General features: G+C 45.7%; 1 protein-coding gene across 4 annotated transcripts in view; it reads right to left on the bottom strand.

Moving 5' to 3' along the window:
• Window positions 1-7,141: 7,141 nt before the first annotated feature.
• SLC25A37 (solute carrier family 25 member 37) overlaps window positions 7,142-25,122 on the bottom strand; it is a 45,121-nt gene continuing 27,140 nt past the window's right edge. For 3 of the 4 annotated variants that reach the window (XM_037812542.1, XM_037812544.1, XM_037812543.1), the window contains exons 2-4: window positions 15,002-15,230; window positions 12,933-12,989; window positions 7,142-10,524 (exon numbers count right to left, since the gene is read on the bottom strand). In XM_037812542.1, coding sequence (XP_037668470.1) covers window positions 10,004-10,524; window positions 12,933-12,989; window positions 15,002-15,230 — 807 coding nt within the window. In that variant the 3' untranslated portion in view covers window positions 7,142-10,003. Of the gene's footprint in view, window positions 10,525-12,932; window positions 12,990-14,545; window positions 14,969-15,001; window positions 15,231-25,122 lie in introns of those variants that run through there. The other variant, XM_037812545.1, reaches the window with a different exon arrangement.

The following is a 25,122-nucleotide window of genomic DNA, read 5'->3' as shown; positions in this document are numbered from 1 at the left end:
AGTTAGTGACCTCCAGGACTAAAGCCCAGGCCTCTGGATATAGCAACCTATCCACTATGCACTCAGTGGTTAAAATGGACCAGAGCAAAAAATTATGTGGTGTACCGATTTGGATGTATTATGTCCCCCAAAATGCCATGTTCTTTAATGCAATCTTGTGGGGGCCAACTTATTAGTGTTGATTAGGTTGGAATCTTTGGATTAGGCTGTTTCCATGGAGATGTGACCCAGCCAACTATGGGTAATACCTTTGATTAGATTATTTACATGGACGTGTGGCCCCACCCATTCAGCATGGATCTTGATTAGTTTACTGGAGCCCTATAATAGCTCACAAACAGAAGGACCTCAGAGCAGCTGGAGCTTAGAGAGACATTTTGAAGATAGCTGTTGAAAGCTGACGCTGACATTCTGGAGAACACCATTTTGAAATGCAACCTGGGAGCAAGCAGACACCAGCCACATGCCTTCCCAGCTAACAGAGGTTTTCCAGATGCCAATGGCCACCCTTCAGTGAAGGTACCCTGCTATTGATGCCTTACCTTGGACACTTTATGGCCTTAAGACTGTAACTTTGTAACCAAATAAACCCCCTTTATAAAAGCCAATCCATTTCTGGTATTTTGCATTCCAGCAGCATTAGCAAACCGGAACACGTGGCTTTACCAACACATAAATACACACAAAAAATTATCTTTGCTTTGGCATTCATTACAAGGTAATTTTATGGTTTTCAAAGTTGGCTTTTAGAAACTTGCTGATCTTAAAAACAAAAGAGGCGTAAAAGCCAAGGTGGAAATTCAAGATAGAGTCAATAAACAAAGATTTTGATCTAAATCAAAATCACCTGAAACAATCTCTTCAAAATAGGAAGCTGAAGCAGATGAAGCATGACAGAAAGAATCTAGGAACATTTGTCGAATGAGTGCTCTTGGCAATCCTAGCTCAGTGGACCACCACGAGGCTTAGAACTGCACGCTCCTTTCTGTGTGAAGGACGTTTTGTTTTTGTTTTTGTTTTACCAGAATAAAAAACTATGCCCAGGGTTCGGTTCACCCATTTCCTCTAGAACACTCTCCTGGCTGCTCTTCCCTGTGTGATTGCCCCCTCAATCCCTTTAATCATGACCCTCTTCATTTGTAATTTACCCAGATTTCACTCATATCATAAATCTGAGGGGAGATATGAGACGGAGCCATACCCTACAATTTGCCCTCAGACATTGGACTGGCTTAAATCTTGTCAACTGAACACTGAGTTTCATTATTAGAGATATAAATTAAACCATGTGTAAGACCACTCCAAGTGCTAGAGAAGCAGCAAGAAGCAAAGGATGCTGCTAGTACTTGGTATTACCAGTTTCCAGGCAGTCACGTTCCACTTTCCACGGTAAGTGAAAAACCATGATGACCACAGGTTAATAAGAACATGAGTGAAGAGCCTCTTAAAGAAGCCATTTCAGCAGGAAACTGGAATTCTAAAGTGTTATCTCATACCCACACCTTCACAGAAGTTCCCCCAAAGTAATATTGCCTTTAGGAAGCAAAGCTAGGCAAATGGGTCAACTTGGACATGTTCTCAAATGTTAAAAATGCATTGGGGAGTACTAAAAGCATGGGCAACAAAAGAAAAAACTAAATGGACTTCATCAAAATTAAAAACTTTTGTTCCTCAAACAACCTTATCAAGAAGGTCAAAAGGCAATCTACAGAATGGGAGAAAACAAAAATCATATATCTGATAAAGCTTCAGTATACAGCATATATACAGAACCCCTACATTCTGTATATATTACATATACTGAACCTGTATATATTCTGTATACTCAACAACAAAAGGACAAACAACCTAATTTAAAAATGGGCAAAGGACTTGAATAGATATTTCTCCAAAGGGATATACGGGGGATCAATACACATGAAAAGATGCTCGACATCATTATTCACTAGAGAAATGCAAATCAAAACCACAATGAAATATCACTTCATACCCACAGAATGACTACTATGTAAAAAACAGAAAATAACAAGTGCTGGTTGGTGAGAATCTAAAACGGTACAGCCATTTGTTGTGAGAATGTAAAATGGTGAGAATTGTTAGTGAGAATGTAAAATGGTACAGCCACTTGTGGAAAACAGTTTGGTGGCTCCTCAGAAAGTTAAACATATGACCCAGAAGCCTACTTCTTGGTATATACCCAAAAGAATTGAAAACAGGGACTCAAAAATATATTTACACACTGATGTTCCTAGAGGCATTATTCAAAATTGCCAAAACGGGGAAGCAACCTGAGTGTCCATCAACAGATGAGTGGATAAACAAAATGTGGTATACACATACAATGGAATATTGGCCTTAAAAAGTAATGAAGTTCTGATACATGCTACAGCATGGATAAACCTCGAAGACATCATATTGAATGAAATGTCAGACACAAAAGGACAAATATTGTATGATTTTCACTTACATGAAAAATGTAGAATAAGCAAATTCACAGAGACAATAGATTACAGGTTGCCACGGACTGGGGGTTTGGGGGTGGGGGAATAGGGAGTTACTGTTTAATGAGTAGTTTCTATCTGGGGTGATGAAAAAGTTTTGATAATGGATGGTGGTGATAATGGTACAAAATTGGGAATGCAATGGATGTCACTAAATTGTACATAAATAAGTGGTTAAAATGGGAAAATATTCATTGTATGTATGTTACCACAATAAAAATCTTTTATTAAAAAAGCATTGGTTCAATCCCAGGTTTCAGCACCAAAAAACAAAAAAAAGCAAACAAACAAAAAACCCCAACCAGTCAAACAAACAAAAAGCATTGGGGAGTTCAGATTTTAAATAATATCTAGCTGGGAACCCCTGATAAAATTTCTTCCTTCCCACTAAAATACCAGCATACCCCAGTATCCAGGTTCTCTATAAAGTGTTCAACTTCTTGATAAATATCTAATTTGTTTCCAGTTTTTCACTTTTATGAACAAGCCTGAGATGTGCATTTTGAGTACTTGTCCAATTATCTCCTTAGGTAGCTATTGGGATATTATGTTAGATATGTTACTAATGGTGCTGGGAGGAAAAGCAGCTGAACTTGGTGAAGATGTGATTTAGAAGGGAATCAGAAAAGGCAAGAGTAAGAGTGGAAAACAAACCAGCGACAAAGAGGACATAAGCAAGGAGAAACCAACTAGGAACTTTTTTTAAGGGTTTTAGTTCATTTTACATCATTCCTAAGCATGCAGATCTGATGACAACCCCTCCTTTCTAAAAACCTCACCTGTTGTCTTCATAATTCTCTGACCTTTCTAGTCTCTTCTGGTCCCCTTCTCTCTCCTGTTAAATATAATCACTCCCCAGAGTTCTTTTTCTCCCATGGGGCTCTCATACATGCCCATGGCTTTAAATCCTTAGTTCCAGTTTCAGCCTTTCTCCTGAGTGCCAATATTGTATTCCCTTCTGGGTGTCTCCAACTTAGAGGTCTCACAGGCATTTCAAACTCAATAGGGCTTCAGTCATTTACTAAATTCATTTGCTGAGGATTGTTGCTGTTATGCAGAACCCAGGAAAAAATGGGCTGGGGGTGGGGCAAGTGGGAAAACGAGAACAAATAAACTGCAGCCTCTGTCCACATGAGGCATGCATTCTGGGCAGATGCCAGCAAAAATGCAAAGGTAGGTCACAGCAGGCTGTAGGACCCGTAGTGACAAAGATGAGGGCGCGATCGCAGCTGACATGGGAATCAGGAGCTATGCAATTGGGCAGGAAATCTCATCTTCAGTGGCCCTGAAAGGAAAGAGAAGACTGATGGGCAGAGAGGAGAGGTGGGGGGAGGAGGGAGAGGAAGGAAGACCTTCCAGCGGGAACAAAGGTCTGGAGAAAGGCAGTGCTACCCTGTTCAGGAGAGTAAGGCCTATGGGTCTCATATGTCCATCCTGCTACCCCTATTGTTTCGATTCCCTCACATAAAACGGAATTGGGTATTGGCACGTGTAAGGGAGTATATACTTAAATTTAGTAAGCAGTGAGGAGCTCATGGAGGTTTTGAGCAAGCGAGTAACATGTAAGCCTCTGACATCAGTCTCTTGGGGTGGAGGTAAGGATTCAGATTGTTAGTCCTCAGTGGTCACTGCAAATTTGGATCTGGAGTTGGGAGAGAAGTCAGGGGTTGCTATATCCCACACATGGGAATGTTCTTCCCAGAGAAGCCAATTAAAGCTGTGAGAGCAGACCAGCACCAAGAGGAGGTGGAGGGAGAAGAGATCCAAAGGCAGAACCTTCCCAAGCAGCCATACGTAGTGGCCTGGAAAGGAACTGAAGCTGACACAGAAGCCAGTGGAGGTAGCTGCAAAGGTGCATGACCTGGAAGAGGGCAGGGAAATGGAAGCCAACCAAGGGGAGGTTCAAGAGGGAACACCTAACGTGTCCTGCTAAGCAAGGACAGTGAGGACTGAGAGGCCAATGGATTGAGGGATGAGGCACCTTCTCTGCCACCACCTGCTATTCCTCTCAGCCAGGTCTTCCTCCTGATAGTGCCACTTCTCTCAAAGTCCATTCTCATCCTACCCTACAATCCCATGTCCCTCAGGCCTCTGCTGAATCCGCTTCTACACTCTCATCAGTTCCACACATTCCGCTCCAGCCTCACTTGCCTTTCCCTTGGTCATCCCTCTTCTCAAAGATTTCAGTGTGACACCAAACCAACCACCTCCTGGGCAGTTCCTACTCCAATCCATCCTGTCGTCTTCTGCTTGAACAACTTTTCCTAAAGCAGAGCTCCAATCATGTTGTTGCCTGCTTTAAGTCCCTAAATGACTCCCCATTACCTGGTGATTAAAGGTCAAATGCTTTGCCATGGGAGTCAGAGCTCTTACAGCCTACCATCAGGGCAACCCCACAATGCCTGTGTGCTGTTCTCCCAATCTGCATTCATTGCTCTTAGGGCACTCACAACACTCTTAGACCAGAGACAACTCTTTATTTAATACCCCACCTCTACTTCCACCCAGTGGCTGTACAATGTTGGGCTTAGTATATTCTTCTCTGAGATGTTTTACCCACCGAGGCCACTCCTGTGGGTAGGAGCAGTCTCTCCGGGCAGGAGTGGCTGATCGATGAGAGGGCCTGGGCACTCCAATGGGAAATCTTAGCCTGGAAAGAGATCATGGCCCAGGAGGAAAGGCAACACCTTCCTTTTACGGCCTTTCTAGGGCTGAAAGAGGAGTGTGAGCAAGCTTGAGAAGGCTCCTGGGCGATGGAGAGATGGTCTCTGCCACCAGAGGCAGGCCAGGAATTGAGAGGCAGCACTAGAGGGGACCCCAGGTTGAAAATGGAAGCTGTATCAGGCGTATCTCTTCTCTCAGCAGACCTTTACTGAACACCTCCCACACACCAAGCACTTTGCCATGTACTGGCCCTGTATGGCAAGCAAGCTCTCCAAAACGAGCAAGCCCTGATTTGCAGTGTTTGCCCATTTCTGTGGTGCAAATATTCCCACCAATGCCGATTTCAGGCTGTCAACAGGACACCACTGAATGCAGGGTTGGGAAGAAATGAGTCAGCTCTAGGAAGCAGGTGCATGTCCAGCTCCAGCACACCACTAGCTGGGGATAAAGCAGTAAGACAGAAAGGGAATCTGTCTCTTGGAGATTAGTCAAATAGACATCACATTACCATTTGACTTCTATGGTAGTCTTTGGTAACATCTTGGAGTGTCTACATTTGATTCTTTAAGGAAAGTCCATGTCCTCCCACATATTCTTTGAGGCTATAAGGCCTGAGAAGCAGGGACCATACTTACATTTCACTCTCCTCCCCAGAGCACTGAGCACAGTGCTGTTCATTGGAGGCACTCCAGATTTGTTCACTGCTTCAGTGGCACAGGGAGAGGAATACTTATTGGATGGTTATTTATGCACAGGAAACAGGCCCTCTCATACCTGCCACCCACCTCAGCGGAGAGGTAAGCACCCACAAGCCACAAGTTGGTTTTTTGAGTAGCACAGGTCTGGTCTTTGGTAAAATTATAAAAAGGAAGCTCTCTCCACCCTCTAATCGGTGTCTCCTTCCACCTTCCGGAACCCTTGTCCATGGCGGGTTCCCAGGCCTGGCCTCAATTCCAACTCTCCACTCTAAGGGCTTCGCAATCCTGTGGAAAGGAAGGGCTCTGCCCCTGGGGCTTGCGGCCTCCAAAATTGTAGGTCAAGAGTTGTCCTTCGCTTTTCACAGGGGCCAGATTCTCACCCCACCCCACCCCCCTACAGAAAAGGTTAAATTCTCTGGCTTAACTGTGACCTTTAAGAAGAATGTACGGATTCTGGTTAACCTCAGGCCCTTCCACTGTCTGACCCTCAGCAAACAGACCAGTGTGTGTATGTTTTGTGTGTGTGTGTGAAAGGAAACAAGTGTGAGCATACAGTATACTAGGGAACCCTTGAGGCCTGTCACATTCACGCCCCCACCATGCAAGAAAAGCCACCACCTGAGGGTCCCAGCCCCTGCCCTGGCACAAAGCTGTGGAAGTCTCCAGGCTGACTGGAGGAGGCAATTTGCTTCCATTTGGATAAAAGAATTGAAAGGGATTTCCAGTAGACTGGAACAGACACAGGGTGAATAAATTAGGTTCCCTCTGTCCATCCACACTGCTCTAATTTCAAAATTCCCAGCAGAGAGTCCACAACACTTCAAAGATCAATGCTTTATTTTCTCTAGCTCCAGTGTTACAACTGTAGCAGCATAACAGAAACAAACTCCACGCACATAAACAGATCTCTCTCTCCTTCCTCAAAGAGATAGCAACATTCCAGACGCAGAAACAATATTTACTCTAGGCATTTAGGGAGTCACACTTGCTCACCCTTATAATATATATTGTGCATGTTGCATATAGGGAGCGGCAGTCCATCTGTATTTCACAGGCACAGTCATCCTTAAATAAAGTTAAATAAAATCTCATTGGCATTACAATGTGTTGGAGATGCAGCCTGAGAACTCTGGAGGACAGCACTTGGAATCAGACACCAGCATTTCAAAGGAAAAAAAAAAAAAAAAGAAAGAACAGACAGATACCACTCATAGGATGAGGTCAGTAAATAGCTAAATTCAATCCAAAACTAAGAAAAAAAAAACCTGAAGGTTTATCTCATTGGAAAAAAAAATCAAAATTTTATTCTAAAATGAAAGTAAAACTCTGATCTTTAGTGGCTGACCTCAAATCGTGGTCTGAGAAGAAGAGCTAACACACACACACACACGCACACATGTGCCTTCTGTATGAGCATTGTACACACATGGCATTGCCTGGTTACTCGAAGACACTAATGTCCAAGTATGTGCTGTGATTATACTAAGTCGGTCATTGTCAGGGAAGGGGAGAGGGAAACCATTTTCCTATTTAGCACCTCACAATCTCAAATTCACAGTCAGCAACTGGACTGCAGTCTGCAAGGGGCAATAATACAAACTTTGGAGCTAAGGGAAAAGGTAAAAAGTTAAATCCCACAAAATTAATGACCACTTACATTTATTTCCACAACTTTCAAAGCATTTTCAGATACATTACTCATTTAACCTCAAAACAAACCAGTGAGGTAGGCAGGACAGGGGGTGCTGCCTGTATTTTACAGACAACCTGTCCATCATAGCACAGTGTGAGGAAAGCCAAGGCCAGACTTTCCAACCCCTAGCCCACAAAACTCTGAAAATCCAATTCCTACCTCTCCTTCTTGCATCTCCCTATTCCAGAGTAGCTTTCCCAGAGAAATGAACATTCTTTTCTGAATACCATCTAAAACAGATTCCTTTGAGAAATAAGGAATATTTTGCAGCAGTGTGACGTATCTTCTTTAAATAGACTAAAAAAATGTAGCTGGACAATAAAAAAAAATTTTTGATCTAGCTTTTTCCTCCATTACCAAGAACTTAACACTAATTTCAAGACACGTTTGGAGAACAGACGTAAACCACTTTCAGTAAACCACTTTCAGCAGCAGCATGGTCTCCGTGGGTTTTTTGCATCCCAGCATGAGACAGAAGTTTGCTACAACTGGTTTCTTTTGGGGATGGCCTTATGGTGGGTGAGGTCAGCACCAGCAGCAGCAAGGCCCTGCTCCTGGAGCATACGTGGGAGGTACGCAACATGGAACTCGCCTGTCCTTGATCTGAAAAAGGAAGCTAATTGTACATTAAACTCCTCATAGCTATTAGGTCAAAAGCAAAACCAAAATCTACCCTGGGAGGCACTGTGTGCATACTCCCAAGATGAAAATTCTCCAAGCATAAACTGAGTCCTTCCCAGGAAGTAACGCCATCCAGAGGGGCCCAGGCCTGAGCCTCAGCAAGATGCTCTGCGTTGACAGTGGCTGCGCCGGAAGGTGGTGGCCAGTCTGAGCTGTCCTGCTCAGGTTCACCAAAATGAAAATACACAAATACTTCTGGCTCCCTTTTAGAGATGGGATCTGTTAAGGGCTCATGAAAGGAAACTGTGAAGCCATTCAGTCTTCCCTTAGACAGTGGTCTGGCAGCAAATCAAATGGCATAGCTAGAGGTTAACAGGCTTGTATTTTCCCTCCGTGATGATCTAACTCAGAGCACACTCGTTTTAGAGAACAAGATTAGGCCTTATGTTCTTAGGTGACACGGATCAAGGAAGGCTAAAGAATAGCTCCAAAGAGACATTTTCTGACTTCTGCATGAGGGTCTAAGCCAGGCTGCAGCAGCGAGGCCCAGACTAAAGGCCCTGGCTCTGTCATGGGGGGATATAATGGCAGGACAGGGCGGGGAGAAGACAAATGCCAGTTATACTTGTTACAGTTTAAAAATCCCTAAACTGCACAGGGAAACAAAGGATGGGATTTAGTCAAAATGCACACAAAGAGGATAGCTGAAGTGCTTTGGTTGAAAAGTTGATGCAGAAATACATCCTAGGAATAAAAACTGGATGAATCCAAATTACCTGCACCACAAGAGGCCAAATGTTTGCATTTCAAGGTCTTAGTAAGTGCGGACCCAGGGAGGCATACATGCATATCACTCAAAACAAAGGGAAGGAAATGGTCTCACACAGGTTTAAGACTAGTAATAATTCCACTGGAGTTCACCGTCTTTAAGTGTTAGAGAGATTCTGCCCTCCAGTAAGTGTGCATGTGTGTATAAAATGTTCCAGGTCTAGATCTTTGATCCTGGAATTTTTAGGAAAAGACACAGGGGAAAGGCACACGAAGGTGACTGATTGATTAAAAGAAAAAGGAAAATAAAGAATTAGCTGGAAGGAATGTATCATTATTTTGATTTTTTTTCAACGTACCTCTTTTTCCCATAAAAAGAGAAATTCAAAATATAAATTTAATGTTTATTATTTTACATTCAAGTGAAACTTCCATCTGGGGGGCTCTACACAATTTCAGGCCACATGCAGCAATTTAATCAAGTCACTGTGGTGCCTTTTGACTTAACCTGGTGGAAGAATTCAGCCCTCTCTCTATATTTTAAAAACAGCTTTATATTCCCAGCTGTAATACTACTTGTACACACGCACAGGCACACACACAAATTCAAAAACTTCTACATAGAAAAATAAAGGATAAACATTATCCATCTATTTTATACTGTGTACTGGAACTTTTATATACATAAAATTTTTCTTTAATGTTTTCAATCACTGCACCTTTTCTTCCCTCCTGTGTAAGCTAAGATTCCAGGCGGAGGGGGACTGACAGCTGCAGTGAAGCAGAAGAGCTACATTCTTTTTAGAGGAAGAGAAAAACGTGGTTCCTCCCTCCCCGTGAAGCCTTTCCCCCTCCACCACCACTTCACATCTCCCTGCGGACGCCCTTTGGGTGAGCCGCTGTTCCGGCCTCCCCCTTCCTCAGGCGTCAGGGAGCGGAAGGCTCACAGTGAGCACCCGGCAAAAATAATCTGGGTGTGAGGACAAGGGAATGGAATCAGGCAGGGAAAGCCTCTTAAAAATAAAAGATTCTGGAATCACTTCCCGCCATCTGTTCCTTTAGTATGGAGTTCGATTCTCCAGCTTGTGCTTCGTGAGGAAGTACTTGAAAAACTCATAGACGGACCAGGAAATGGCGGTGGATGGCATCTGGTAGATGACGCGGGCCTGCACCCCTTTGAAGTAGCCAGGCAGGCCGTTGAGCTGGTACACTGTCCGGAAAGCATTGGCCATGCCCGACAGGCGGCCGCTGACGTTGGCCAGGGAGAGAGCCACGTTCTCCTGAGTGTTGAGCAGGGTCTTACAGACGTCCAGGGGGGTGGTGGCCGCCGCGGCAATGGCCCCAGCCAGGCCGCCCGAGATAATGTGGGACTGTGGGTTGTAGCCCCTATGGGGATTGACCTGCTCTTGCAGGAATTCGTAGGTGATGAAGTGGATGGACTGGAAAGGAATGTTCATGGTCAGCTGTGTGGTGTAACTCCGGTAGAAGGCCCCCAAGCCCTCAGTCCTCCACACTGTCCGGATGCAGCTGAGGGCTGACCGGTGGGGCGAGTTATACATCTGCATGCGCTGCTTCACAACTGGTGTCGGGCACGGGGCAGTCCGAAGAGCAGGGAGTGGTCGGGTGGTTGGGTATGGCCCCACCCCAGGTCGGAGTGAAAAGAGAAGCCAAGTCATAAAGAGAAACGAGCAAGTTAGACATACCGAAACGTCACCAAGAGCTCATTCATACACTGCCCCTATCCGGCCAGCTCCAAGCAACCCCATTTTAAAACGTGTCTGCAAAACCCAGTGTCAGCAAGTGACTTCTCTAAGTTTTTCCTGCTTGTATTTTGGTTAAGGTGGTCTCTAAACCAGAAAAGGCGCTTCCCAACCCGGCCGGTCAGATCCGGGCTGCCCCAGCAGTAGCCCTTTGGCACCCACGACAAATCCAGAGCCTGCTCCTCCGGCCCTCAGCCCCCTCTGGCCCTAACACATTTACTGGACTTGTTTCTCGTCATTTATTTTGAGTGGTCTGTATCTCTGACAGTGTTTTTAGCTCCTATGTCACAGTCCTCTTGGAAGAGACATGAGACTTACGCTTGCCCAAGCATCCAATGGCAAACTCCAATGAAGACACTGGCTTTACTACGAGAGAAACTGGTGGTTCAAAGGACACAAGGAAGTGGGGGCTAATGCTGGTCCTTCAGGCTTAGGGTTTGACTGATTCCATCCCCCACAACCACCACTACGTTGCCAAATACAAACCCTGTGTTTTTCTATACTTTTAAAGAAATCAGGACCTTAAATCAATAATAATGACAGCGAGGAGGGGGCAGAGAGCTAGGCCTCAGGGACTTCTCCTTTAAACAAAAACTAAACAAAACCCACTGCCTGGATGAACTGCCTAAAAAACAAAAAGCCCAGGTTATGCAATCTGTAAGTGCTAAAAGTGTATCTTTGGGGGAATTTTACATTTTTCTCTGAACAACTTCGTAGAGGTGTTTACCTCCCCCTTCCCCTCTCTCTGCCTACCGAGGAATATATCTAATTGGTTAACTTTTTTTAGGATTATCTTTCCAGACCCTAAAGTACACTCTGTCTTGAACACATAATTCCAGGACAAACTGTGAAGACAGGTAAGTTTACTTAAGCATGCCACATCTCTTTAGAAAGATGATGGGTGTAAGATAAAATGGAATACAGGCTTTTTCTAGCTTTCCTTTTTCAAAATAAAAAGGGAAGAAAGTTATCAGTCTCTCCAGCATGCCTCATCCTGCACATAAGAAATCCGAAGGGAAATAACCACATTTTTACCCCTCTACTTCCTGGTAACCCCTCAGCACCACGGAAATAATGACCCCTTCCCCCTCTCAATCTGACACATCACATCCCTGAAGGTCAGAACAAGTCCCTCAACTGCTAGGGCACGGGGAGGCAGCTGGGAGCACATAAGGAATTTTAACCTTGAAAGACAAAAACCCACAAACTTATAACACGAGACTCGTAATGTTGAAAATACTGAAACCTTCTATCTCCAAGTCTCCCTTCTGGCAAAGGACCATTTGCAGATGGAGGGGAAAGGTGGAGGGAGTTACAGATCTTGCCTAAAGCCATCGCCAGACAGATGATAACCCAGCTTAAAACAGGCCCAGGCCCAAGCCCAGGCCCAGAGCCAAAGTTTCCCACTCATCAGACCCAAGTTGGTTAAGGACACTAGCAGATATAGTAATCTGAAGACTCAACCATCCACAGAAAGGACTTACTTTATAATACTCCAGAAATTCAACGAAGAGAAGAAAAGAGAAGAGAAGAGAAGAGAAGAGAAGAGAAGAGAAGAGAAGAGAAGAGAAGAGAAGAGAAGAGAAGGGAAGGGAAGAGAAGGGATGTGAGGGGAGATGGCTAACAACACAATGTCAAAATGTTCTTTGGAAGCAGAGTGACAGATAGATAGATGGGTGTTTATAATACTATTCTCTGCATTTGTATATGCTTGAAATTTTCCATCATTAAGAATTTCAAATTAAAAAAAAAGCCAAATAAACACAAGTCCTAATGATGGCCTTTGATGAGTTTCCCCTAAATTCGTCTAGGGTTGATACAGGTTATTGAGGGCCAGGAATGTGTGTGTTCACATGCACACAGGTTTCTGAGTAGTGGTAAGAGCAGGGAAAAAAATGTCAGGAGGGCTTATTAAAACAGATTCCTGTTCCCCACCCCCAGGGATTCGGATTCCGGAGGCTGGGGCGGGCCCAAGAGTCTGCATTCTAACAAGCTCCCAGGAGACACTGATGCTGCACGTCTGTCACACTTCTAGAGGACAGGAATACCGTAAAGCTCAAATGCTCACGACCCTTCTTGAGGCCTTTAACAATGTGATAAAGAATTCTGCTGGCTCCAGCTGAGGAACAGGAGCTCCCCTTTGCCCCCACCTTGTGTCCCAGCCCCCCTTCTGTCCTGCCCCTTTCCACATCCCCTATGGCCCTTCCCTGGGACCATGAAACATTACCTTCTGCTGGATTCATTACCGCATCGTGGAGCAGGGTGGCCATACTCCCAGCTATCCCTGTAAAACAAACTCCATAAAATTACCCTCTGGAATCAGACGTTTTGAGGAAGTTCCGGGAACCTAAAATTGGACGGAACCCCGGACCCAGCTTTCTAAGACGCAACATTCACCACCAACTCCACCAAGCTGAGAGCTGACTCTTAAAACCCTAAAGCAATAATGAAGAATCTGGATAAAGACAGGAAGTTTGACACAGGCATCATTATCCACATTTTAATCCTGCAGAAACCTTAGCTTCCTTCTTGCAGTCAACCCTGGGAAATGGCTAGACCTGCTAAAATTGGATGGCACCCAGGAACCACGCTTTGTGGCTTTTTCCACTGTCTAGATTTTAATTCTCCTCGTCCCTCACTCTTGTGAACAGAATAACTCACTCTGCCCTCAAGCTGGGACAACCAAAGGGGTACCATGATGTACATGGATGAGAGAGGGAAACATTAGACGGGAACTCTTTAAGAAAAAAACTTCCTCAGTAAAATCCAAGCCTCTTAAGAAGATGGACAAAGGAAAAGGAAGTCAGGAAGATCTGCAAATGGCAGATTTCCAGGGTAAGTTTGCAAATATAATGCCTTGTCTTGGGAGATGGCAGACCCCACCCGAGGGTCTCAGCTGGGCTGGCTTCAAGAACCAAGGATTTTAAAAGTCTGAACCAGGCCTGGAATTTTACTTTCGGCTTTGAGTTTCCTCCCTCTGTGGTGATACTGCCAAGTATTTAAAATTACCACTGGATGGTGGAAGGAATGAAGGACACCAGAATAACTCCTTAAAAATGCATATCCCGCTCCCCCCACCCACACATGTATAATTATCTCCAGGGAAGGCAAAAATGCAGCCACAGCATATGCCAGAAGGCCACAGTGACACTGGGCAGAACTTGGTATAAACTAGGTTCTGTGCAACCCCATTCAAAGGGTCAGTGACCAAGGAGCTACCCCATTACACAAGGCACCAAAAGGAAGGTTCCAATGGCACAGACTTGGGGATAGCATCCGACTGTGGCTCTCCGTGACCATGTCAATAAATGTAACCAATGGCCGAATTTTTAAAAGCAAAACAAAGGCCTGAAAACCAGCCAGGTGTATTTATTACCAAGGTTTGCTGATGGAAGGGACATTTTTCTGTTCTGAATGGAAAAGGAAAAGAGAAAAAAGTGTTGCTGGCTACAGCTACCTCTCTGCTCTTGAAAAATGAGTTTTGTCAAAATAAATACAACTTATGCTGCTATCCGTATTCCCTTTCCATACCCAAATAAACAAACAAGAAAAACCCAAAGCCAAACCCACCCGAGAGGAAAAAGTAAACCTCTCTCTCTGCCTGGCCCTGGTAAAACATGCCAAATATAAGAGCTGCACGCGAACTCCCAACCCCCATCCCGCCTCGCTCCCTCCAAACAACAAAACAAAGCAAAACAATTTCAGCCCTTGCTCGAAGCGAGCTGCAACTCAGACACACGGAAGAGAACGGGGGTAAAATGCCCAAATCCCCAGAAGCTTAAGGTGGGAAAAGTCGTCTGCGCTGGAGTAAATCCTTTGTCAGCCATAAAACTTCTTGACCTTTTAAAGTTTAGTTAGATCTTGACGCTGTAGAGACCTGCTGTACCAGTTTTTAAATTGTCTCAAAGAAGCTGTCCAGATAGCTTTTTTTTTTTCCTGAATCCAGCATTCAAAAGTTTTGTTCTATTCAGGGTTTTTCCTATATCTGATCATTAATTGCTTTTGAATGTTAAAAAACAACAAAACAACAAAAAACCCACACAACGATAAAAACTGAAACACCTCTGTCACCAATTTCCCCAGGCTTCAGAAAACAGAAGAGGGGAACGGAAAAAAAAGTGTGTGCGTGTGTGTGTGTGTCCGGGTGTGAGTACACACACAGCTCTAGAGTTCTGTATGCATAAGCGAGCATGCCGAAGACGAGGGTTAGGGTGCTGGGCCGCAGGACTGGCACCCTGGGGGAGGGTCTGTTGAAGAGGAGAGCTTTCTAACTCCAGACAAACGCTTTCAAAATACCATTGGCTAGGTGGCTGTTTCCTCGGTGGTGGAAAACCTCATTTAAAGTCCTTTTCATGTTTTCATAGCAGGCAAAATACATGGCATGGGCAGGCCCTGCTCCCATGACCATCACGTTGATGCCGCGCAAGGGCCTCCAGGCCCCTTCGGTCCGCACGATTTTCTTGAGCGCTCCATAGACGCTTGTGTACTGGGCTTTGGGATCTGGCTGCAAGCTCTGCATTCGTGTCTGGGTGAGAAGAGAAAACGATAAAACAGGAGTTAATGAGGATGGTATGGAAGGAAAAGAAGGCCGAGAGAGAGAAGGTGAGAGAAAATGGCGCATTTTTTCATAAGCTTTGAGGATTTCCTGGGGAAGAGAACGATTAATTATTCTATCTTTCTTGGAGTACCCCACCCACACAGATGTCATTTCAAGGGCAGAGTGCAAAGGCTGAAGGCAGGATTTAGGGTAGAAACACCTTGCCGTGCCATGTGCAATGCTGTGTGGCTCTGATGAATCCCTAACCTCTCTGGGTCTCAGGAACTTCAACTTAAAGGACAGAGTTGTTGCAAGCACCCAATGAAACAGTGCATGTGAACCCCCCCCCCCCAATAAACTCAGGGTCCCAGATAAATGTCAGAATTACTATCCCACAGTTTCCACTCTGGTTCCAAAGTCTTCTCCATCTTCACCATCTGGAACCTAGTTCAGCCTCTCATGTAGGAATCTCCCCGCTGAAACCCAAGCCCTCACTCCCTGATCTCCTCTACTTTTTACATTTCATCTTTACAGGTTAGGATTTGAATATAAACAAACAGTCTTGTTCTTAATTTCTTCTTATGTATAGTCTTGTCTCCTCCAGGGCAGGGAGCGGCTTTCCTGAGCTCTGGCACCTTCATCTGACCACCCAGGGGTGACAGGCACCGAAGAAATAAATATGAGCCAGGAAAAAACCAGGGCTGGCTCGGCCCTGCTGGACAGCAGCATGCGTGTGCGCGCACACACACACACACACACACACACACACACACACACACACACACACACACACACACACACACACACACACACACACACACACACCCCCCGTCTAGCCCAGCACGCGCACAGCCCGGAGACAGGCACCGAAGAAATAAATATGAGCCAGGAAAAAACCAGGGCTGGCTCGGCCCTGCTGGACAGCAGCATGCGTGTGCGCGCGCACACACACACACACACACACACACACACACACACACACACACACACACACACACACACACACACACACACACACACACACCCCGTCTAGCCCAGCACGCGCACAGCCCGGAGGAGAGGCTGTCCGACTTTGGGCAGGGACACCCTCTCATTTCCAAACAAAATCATGCATAAAACCCAATAGATAAAATGGAACAAGGGCTTCCTTGACTGTGTTTGGGGTAAAGGCACCTGGGGTTCAGAGGAATAATGTGGAAACAATGACCTAAATTAGTGGCCCCATGACAAAGAAACAAGGCACACGGTTGCCAACTTTTTATTCTGCCAAACAAGGACATTAAAACAACAACAAAAATATAAGCAACAATCACCACCGCCCTCTATTAGAATCATCATTTCCCAAAAGGGCATTTTAAATACTTAACAAAAAGACAAGAAAGACTACCTCTGATTATAAAACTGCTTTTTAAATTGAATTTAGTTTTATGGGAAACTCTCTTCTTTCCTGCCACAGACTGGTGAAGACCCAGGGCCCGGGCAGTAATCCTGGGTGAATGCCCGCTGGGGACGTTTTCTAAATTGATTTCTATTCTAATGCTTTTCAGAAAGGACCTGAGGTGGTTTTCCGAGAGAGGATACTTCATAAGCAGACAAAGATATGGAAGGAGAAGGGAGTGCATGCACAGACCACGAGGGCACCTGACTCGCTGTCACGGACCCTCCGCTCTGCCCAAATGCACTGCTCCCGGGCCAAACGAAGAAGGCATCGCCGGCCACACGTTCATTTTGGAGAGGAAGAGGCAAGACCGAGTCTTCAGGAAAGAGCTTTAGAATATCTTTTAGAAGATATTTCAAACTGTTCAAGTTCAGAGCAAATGGAGTTTTGTATTTCACTTGGCTCTGTCTTGTAATTGCCCCTGATAAAAAGCAAGTGTCACCCAGGAAACGGTACCATGTGGTGGTCAAGAATCAGAACTGGGACTGAATTTAGATTCCAATTTTTATGGCATGTCCCTGGGCAAAGCAGTTAACCTCTGCAAGCTTTACTTTCCTCATCAGAGAGGATGGTTGAGAAAATTAAATGAGCTAATACATGTCTATTACTATCATTATTGTTAATAAGTCATCAAGTGATTCAAGAGGCTGAATGAAGGTGATTCATTGAGGGTGTGCCAGTTTGAAACTGTTACGTACCCCAGGTAAGACTTTCTTCTTTAATGCAATCTTGTGGGGACAGACTTATTATAGGTGAGATCTTTTGACTGGGTTGTTTCCATGGAGATGTGACCCACCCAACTGGGGATGAGATCTTTTAATTAGATTATTTCCATGAGGTGTGACCCCACCCATTCAGGGTGAGTCTTGATTAGTTTATTAGAATCCTTAAGAGAGCTCAGGGGCCAACACAGTCCTAGACGCTTGGAGGTTCAGAATGAAAAATGTTTGGAGATGCTAAGAGATGAAGCTCAGAGTTTGCCCGAGAGAAGCTACGAGAGGACCCCCACACGCTTAGAAACACCCTGGAAGAACAAGCACAGATGCACAGCAGCTGAGAGAGAGAGACACAGAAGGCCAGAGATATTTTAGAGAGAGCCATTTTGAAATCAGAAACCAGGAGCAAAGGACCAGCAGACACCAGCCACGTGCCTTCCCAGCTGACAGAGGCATCCTGGACGCTACTGACCTTTCTTCAGTGAAGGTATCCTCTTGTTGATGCCTTAGTTTGGAAACTTTTTTGGCCTTAGAAAAGTAAATTTGTAACCTAGTAAGTCCCCTTTATAAACACCAATCCATCTTGCATAATGGCAGCTTTAGCAAACCAGAACAGAAGGGATAAGTACTGAAATATGGTCTGGATATAAACCCTCCAGTGGTCTAAGCTCCAGATAGACAGGTGTCTGTCTCATTCTCTGCAGTCTCCAATGCCTAGCACAGTGTCTAACACATGGTGGGTGTTCAATAAATATTTGCCAAATGGATATACAAACAAACACAACTTAGAATTCCAACTGGGGAGAAGGGGTATCATATCTTAAGTCTACCTCCCTAAATTTGAGTCATGCTTTCTTGGACTTACCTGTCCTCATTGCCTTTTACCTAGATCTTTATTGATAAAAAGTCCACACTTAACCACAATCTTGAGCCTGGGGTTTGAACTACTGAACCATAAGCAGAGCAAAGACACCCTGTTCTTGGGGGCCTAACTTAGACCAGTCAACATGGGGTAGCTTGTGCCAGTCACATTCCCCGAAGAGAGGCCACCAAGCCTTAGGAAAAGGGCTGAAGCAGCATTTCTCCAAGGTGGGTGAGACCCCGCCTCACTTCCAGATTCACCTCCTCCTTCCCCAGCTTCCAGCCTGGGACAAGTTGTGATCTCTGTCCTGCCAGGTTCTCTAAGACCAGTCTATGGCCCAAGGCCCTCCACAGAGCCTACTGAACACTAAACCATGTTCCTAAAAGCACATTCAGGTCTCAACCTCTGGTTGTGTGGGCGTGGATCCATTTGTAAATAGGACCTCTGAAGATGTTATTAGTTAAAAGTTGTGCCCAAACTAAACGAAGGTGCGCCTTAATCCAAAATAGTGGCAGTCCTTATAAGCAAAAGAGAAAGAGAAGCCACAGGGAGAAGCCAAAAGTTGGAAGTCGATGGAACTTGGACGAGAAAGGGGGAGACGCAGCCATGCACATCGCCATGTGACAGAAAAGCCATGGACTAAGGATCAGCAGCAGCCAGCCCCAGAATATCAGCGTTTCAGGGAGAAAGCATTGCCTTGCTGGTGCCTCAAAACTGTGAGCCAATAAATTCTTGTTCTTTAAGCCAACCTATGGTATGGTATTTCTTTTAGTTGCTAGGAAATTAAAACAGGGCCTAATGGGTATAAGCAGGACTCTTGTGCAAGTAGGAGTGGCAAAGTGAGACAATACACAGACTGCCAATCTGGGAGTTGAGAAACTGGATTCTGGACCTCACTCTGCCTCCAACTAGAGCCGAGCGGCCGTCGCTAAAGCATCTCATCTCTCTGGTCCTCGTGTCCTCAACTGGGAAAGGAAGGGGAGGATCAGAATCACCTGGGGAATGTTTAAAAATAATTGGCGGGCACCACCCCAACATCCATTAATTCAAATTCCCTCTTCCAATTCCCCAGATGATTCTGATGATCATCTAGGTTGGAGAACCACCGAATGAGAAGAACATTTAAGCCCCTGCCAGCGCTAACACTTTCTAATAAGGTTCTCCATCCAGCCTTGGCAGTAATGGAATCATCTTTGGTTATGTGAGTGGAGAGCGGCTGGGGGAGGGCGGTGGGGGCAGAGGAGAAGTGGGGTAGATGGCACTAAGGTTTCCAAGCCAGCCAAACAGGCGTAAACCTGAATTTCAGCTCTGGAATCTCGAGCAGGCTCTTTAATATTGGGCCTGTGTCCTCTGTAATAATACTGCACAGCACCGTTGGGAAGACTGAGTTAGAGAACCATGTGAAACATCTGGCCCTGGTTGGCAGGCAATCATTACTAATTTCCTTTCCTCCCCTGCCCTTTATATATGTGAAGTCATCCGGAGGCTTTCTCCTTTACAAACCTGTTCACATCAGCCAGCTGGAGGCTGGGTATCACCATTTGGGATTTGTCCACCACCACCACCCCTACCATCACCCCTTTTTTATATTTGGGGCAGGACAGTTGGAGAGGAGTAAATATTACTGAACCAAAACATACCATAGTCTTATGGAAAAGCAAAGGACAACTGAAGTATCTTTGCACCCTCAGTGGATTTCTCTACCCTCAGAGTGGTCTACTCCAGGGCAGGCCACGTTTAATGACACCTGGCCAGGGTCAGAGCTCACGGCTGGGGCAGAGGCAAGTGACGGGTGAGCATGGAGGAGTGACCAGTCAAGCCCCTTCTGGGTCCACCACAGCCACTTTGGTCCAATTTTGGACCAGAGGCTCTTTTGTCACGCTGCAACTTTATCTGTTCAACTGCCTGTGAGGAGCACCCACTGGGTAAGGCCCTGGGGTCAGGCATGGGGGATACAAAGAGGGATAAAAACTGAGAAGCAGACAAGGAATGTGGGTGATGGGTGCAGTAAGGGAAAAGTGGCATGGACCACCCAGGGTGCCAAAAAGGAGTTCAGAGAAGAGACCTAGAATAACTAACCCTGCACCAGGGGTCAGGTTTATTAATTAAGGGCGTGGGAGTTTCCTTAGAAGACAAGCAGAGCGGGACAGAAATGGCCAGAACTGGAGAGACTGTGATCAAATTAATCTCTTTTTCTGGTGACTCTGCCTGAAAAATGTAAACATGAGGGCTGGGCATTTTTATCTACCTTATGCATCAGAGAACGAGAGAAAGTCAGGGGGAGAGAGAGAGGAAAAAGAAAATGAATGAATCAGTACGGACAGAGAAGAGGCAGAGATTTTTTAAAAAAAGAAAGAATTTCAATTTTGCCTGCTCAGGTTTCAGTGGTGCTGTTCAATGCCTAGCTGTATTCCTCCCCCATTTTCTTATAATTAATTACCATTTTTGACATTTTAATTCTTGCCTCTTGGAAATTCATATTGTACATTTGCATGTTAAAGTCTCTGGGAGGCAGTGGTGTAAATCTCCCTGGAAATGTGGGGTATGACTCCCAGGGATGAGCCTGGACCTAGCATTGTGGGATTGAGAAAGTCTTCTTGACCAAAAGGGGGAAGAGAAATGAAACAAAATAAAGTTTCAGTGGCTGAGAGATTTCCAAATGGAGTCGAGAGGTCACTCTGGAGGGCACTGTTATGTGCTATACAGATATCCCTTTTTAGTTTTTAGTGTACTGGAATAGCTAAAAGGAAATACCTGTAACTGTTGAGCTGCAATCGCGTAGCCTTGATTCTTGAAGATGAACGCATAACTATAAAGCTTACACGGTGTGACTGTGTGATTGTGCAAACCTCGTGGTTCACACTCCCTTTATCAAGTGTATGGACAGATGAGTAGAAAAATGGGGACAAAAAACAAATGAAAAATAGGGTGGGATGGGGGGAGGAACAGAATGTTTTGGGTGTTCTTTTTTACTTCTATTTTTATTTTTTGGCAGGGAGTAAGGAAAATATTCAAAAGTTGATTCTGGTGATGGACAACCATATGATGGTACTTGTGAATAGCTGACTGTACACTGTGGATGACTGTAGGGTATGTGAATATATCTCAATAAAACTGTATTTTAAAAAAAGCCTCTGGGAGGACAGAAACCTTTTTAACTTTAAGACACTGCTTAAACTTCTTTAGCAACAGAAGCCTTATTTCATTTAATGAGCAGTTACACCTTAGAACACACTTTAGAAAACACAGCTGTAGCCAGTGGTGAACCCCCAAGGCTCTGGGTGTCACAAAGACTCTTGGAACCTGCACAGAGAATGGTCGGTGGGAGCAGGTCTGGACCCAGAGGCTGTCTTCAGCCCCCCGAAGAGAGAGAGGGCAAGAGCCACAGGAGGAGTGGTGAATTGGCAGGGAAGCCCCCATTGCAGGTGTGCAGGTGTTGCTCCACACCTGTTGTGTAATCACAGATCACTTTCAAAGGGCACGGGGTGGAGGAAAGTATGCTGGGTCCCTGGCCTGGCCCTGCCACCCTGTGACCCTTAGCAAGTTCCCTCTGGCTCTAGAATTACGATCCTGCAGGTGGATTCTCTCAGACAAGGACTGGGCGAGACAGACTTGGGACCTTCATTTAACTGGCTCCGTAAGCTCCCAGCAAGGCTGGAATGGAGTGAGGGGACAGTCCCTTACTCAAATTCTCACCTAGAAAAACACAACAGGAGACGCCTGCTTGTTTACCTATTCTCTCATTGAGGGGAGGGGGAAGGAGACAGTGGAAAATGTGTGTTCTGTCTCAGGTGAGCTTTTCATTCTGACTCAAAGGATCACATAACACAAGCTACAGGGGCCCCCGGGAAAGAGCATGGCTAGCCCAGGCCCTGCCTTTTCAGACGGGAACCAGGATCACACAGATGAGGAGCTACGGAGCCTGGAGAGAAGGGAGAAAGCTGAGCGCTGCAGGGAGACCTCAGACCTCCCCAGGGCTCCTGCTGTACACATCCAGCCTCTGCAGCATCACCCAGCCACTGACTTCCTCCCTGACCTGGAGGCATCTGATAATGCCCAGCCCTCCTTTCACAGTGTCCTTAAAGACTAAAAAAAAAAAAGAAAAAAGTGGAAATATAAAAAATTCCCATATCTGAAGTATGTGTGGCACTTCTAGGGCCAGGAGAAGAAAATGCAAAAATCCATTCATTCATCCACTGGAAAGCATGTGTAGATGCTGGGCAGGGACATGGCCGCCCAGGGTTCATGGTAGAATAAACAAAAATCACTATATAGAGAGCAGTTACAACTCCAATCCAGGAGCCAGGGCTGACCAGGAACCCCTGTTCCAGACTTCCTCCCAGAGGAAAGAAGGTTTGGGCACCTAGAAAGTGCTAGAAAAAAATGCTAAATCATATTAACATCTGTCAACCTACCTGCTTCAGAATTAGAAATCAAATTGGCAAGTTTAACTCAATCCTTTCTGCCAGTTATTCCCAAGTAGCTGTGAAATTCACTGAATCAAACCACACGGGAAACTGCCTAAGCCAAACCACAGGGCCGAGCCCCTGCCCCTTGCTATCTTCCAAGCCCCACGGCTCATTCCAGAGCAAGGCCTTGCCTTTCAGCACCCCAGCTCTCAGGGCACCCACAGCGGTGTGTCGCCAGGGTTCTAGGGTCCACTCACGACTTTCTCAACACATGCGAGGCCAGCTCCATCAATAGCCCTCCATGGCAGAGAGGATCAGGCAGAGGAGGCCGTTCCCACCCACCGTCCTCCCACACCAGATACCAAGGTGCACAGCAAGCACCCGGCCAGGAGGAAGAGGCTGTTTTGGCACAGTGCTCTGTATCTGTGGAAAGGATGGTCTTCCGGAGAGAAGCCACAAACCTCATCTTGGACTTGGAAAGCCCTATCTCACCTTCCAAAATCCTTAGGAGGCACGGTGCACACGGGGACACCCAAACCACATCAAGGAGCACCACGCTCAGGAAGACTCTCAGCACTGCCACTCCTAAACCACCAGTGTCACCTCCTCGGAACCTGCTCCCTTAGTAGACTCCTTGACGGAATGGACTCTCAGCAGCGAATTCAACAGTCGCAGCCTGGCCATTTGGAACCACGTGTAATCATCAAAAAGCATGAGGACACCAGCCAGCACCATCACCACCACACATTAACCAAGAAGGTGCAAGCAGGAAGCCCTTTAGGGGGACGGTGATATTCAGGACACTCTGAAGTACAAATAAGTCTATCAACAAGTTCAAAATTCCAAATCACATCTTTTTTACATCTTCCAAATTGGCAATACACACACACACATATACACACAGAGACATTATACTTTATTATAATGTGTATATATATATATAATATATATACATTTAATCAGAAGGAAAACTTGGTCCTCTTAGAACAAACAAGAGAAAACTGACTCTTCAAAAGTAGTCACTGCCTCCCCACCCCGTCCCCTCAAAAAAGAGGGGATGGGAGGAAATGATTACGTATCTGCTCTGCTGATCAGAATCTGATTGTATGGGTGGAGTGGTGTAAGGGGAGTTCCAGGAGTACATATTTTGAAAAAAAGCTCCCCGGTCATTCTGAAAAAGCCCTTGTTGAGAACCACTGTTTTAAAGCAATCAAAAGGGTCATCTCACTGGAAAATCAGCCCGAAAATTTCTACTGAGACAGTACAAAGTGATCGTGAGACTTGGTGGAAAATACACACCTGGCTAAATCATGTCTACATCAATTTCCCTGCCTCAACTACAGGAAGCCCAAGACGTCCTTCACTGTTCAGGTCGTCCTGATTTTGGGGGTAGGTAGCAAGGAAGTGAGTTCATGCAACTGTGGGGGGGTGCTATCCCCACTTTCCTTCGCCTTCCTGAGCCTGGTTACACACAGCCTCCGAGGCACAGGGCCCAGACTGCAAAGGAGCCAGTCCACCTGCCATTCACACTCTCCACGTGCACAATCCTCAAACGCCCAGCAGGTACTCGGGGCATACTTCGGGGGCACTGCCGCTTCTAGGGACAAATGACCAAATGAAGAGCTTCCATCACACATTCAATAAAAATAAGAACTCCACCAAGAGAAGCATAACCAAGTTCCCCACCCTCTCAGAAAAAGAGCCTCTGGCACAAAACATCACTGCTTGGGACAGGCCAGGGGGAGAGTGCTGCAGTGTAAAGACACAGACCCCAGATTACACTCAAAGGTGAAAGGGGGCTCAGAAGAATGGGCATTTGAGGGGCAATATTTAAAGCTGTCACAACAATCTCTTCTATTCCATTTGACTTTTTAGCCACATACATATATTATACTTTGTTTAAAAAAAAAAAAGGCAAGCAGGGCAGGGAGAGGAAGAGAACCACTCTGGCTGAGGGGGAGGTGAATGTGCAGGCGTTTCTGGGAAACAGAGGACCCTGTGGCTGCAGGGTAAGGTCTACCATAGGAATGCAATAGTAAGACATGGCTGCAAGGCCAGCCCAGGACTTAGGAGAGCAGCTAGAGCATTTGGTGATCAATAAAGGTTTGCTGGAAGAGAGGCAGGTTGGGGCTAGACTATGGGAGGCTCTGAGTATTTTGCTAAGGAGTCTGGAATTTATAGTCAAGTTTCCCACAGTTACCTACTGCACTGGAGGGCAGTGCTATGGGAGCTATGAAGAGCACATGGTAAGCAACACAGACGGAATATCCCACATCTGGAGGGAGAAGGGAGCAGCCTCTTCCCAGGAACTGAAACTGCCACCACCTGCAAGGCCACTGTAACGTTACACACCACCTAGGCCTCCCTCCTTTCCCATGGGCGGCAGCTTACAGCCTTGGCAAATGGTCAAAGGAAGCCATTCCCACATTCCTGGACTCCAGGATCTAGACCAGCT

This window comes from Choloepus didactylus, chromosome 20 (genome assembly GCF_015220235.1).
Source record: "Choloepus didactylus isolate mChoDid1 chromosome 20, mChoDid1.pri, whole genome shotgun sequence".
Taxonomy (NCBI): Eukaryota; Metazoa; Chordata; class Mammalia; order Pilosa; family Megalonychidae; genus Choloepus; species Choloepus didactylus.
This window is presented reverse-complemented; position numbering and strand designations above follow the sequence as displayed.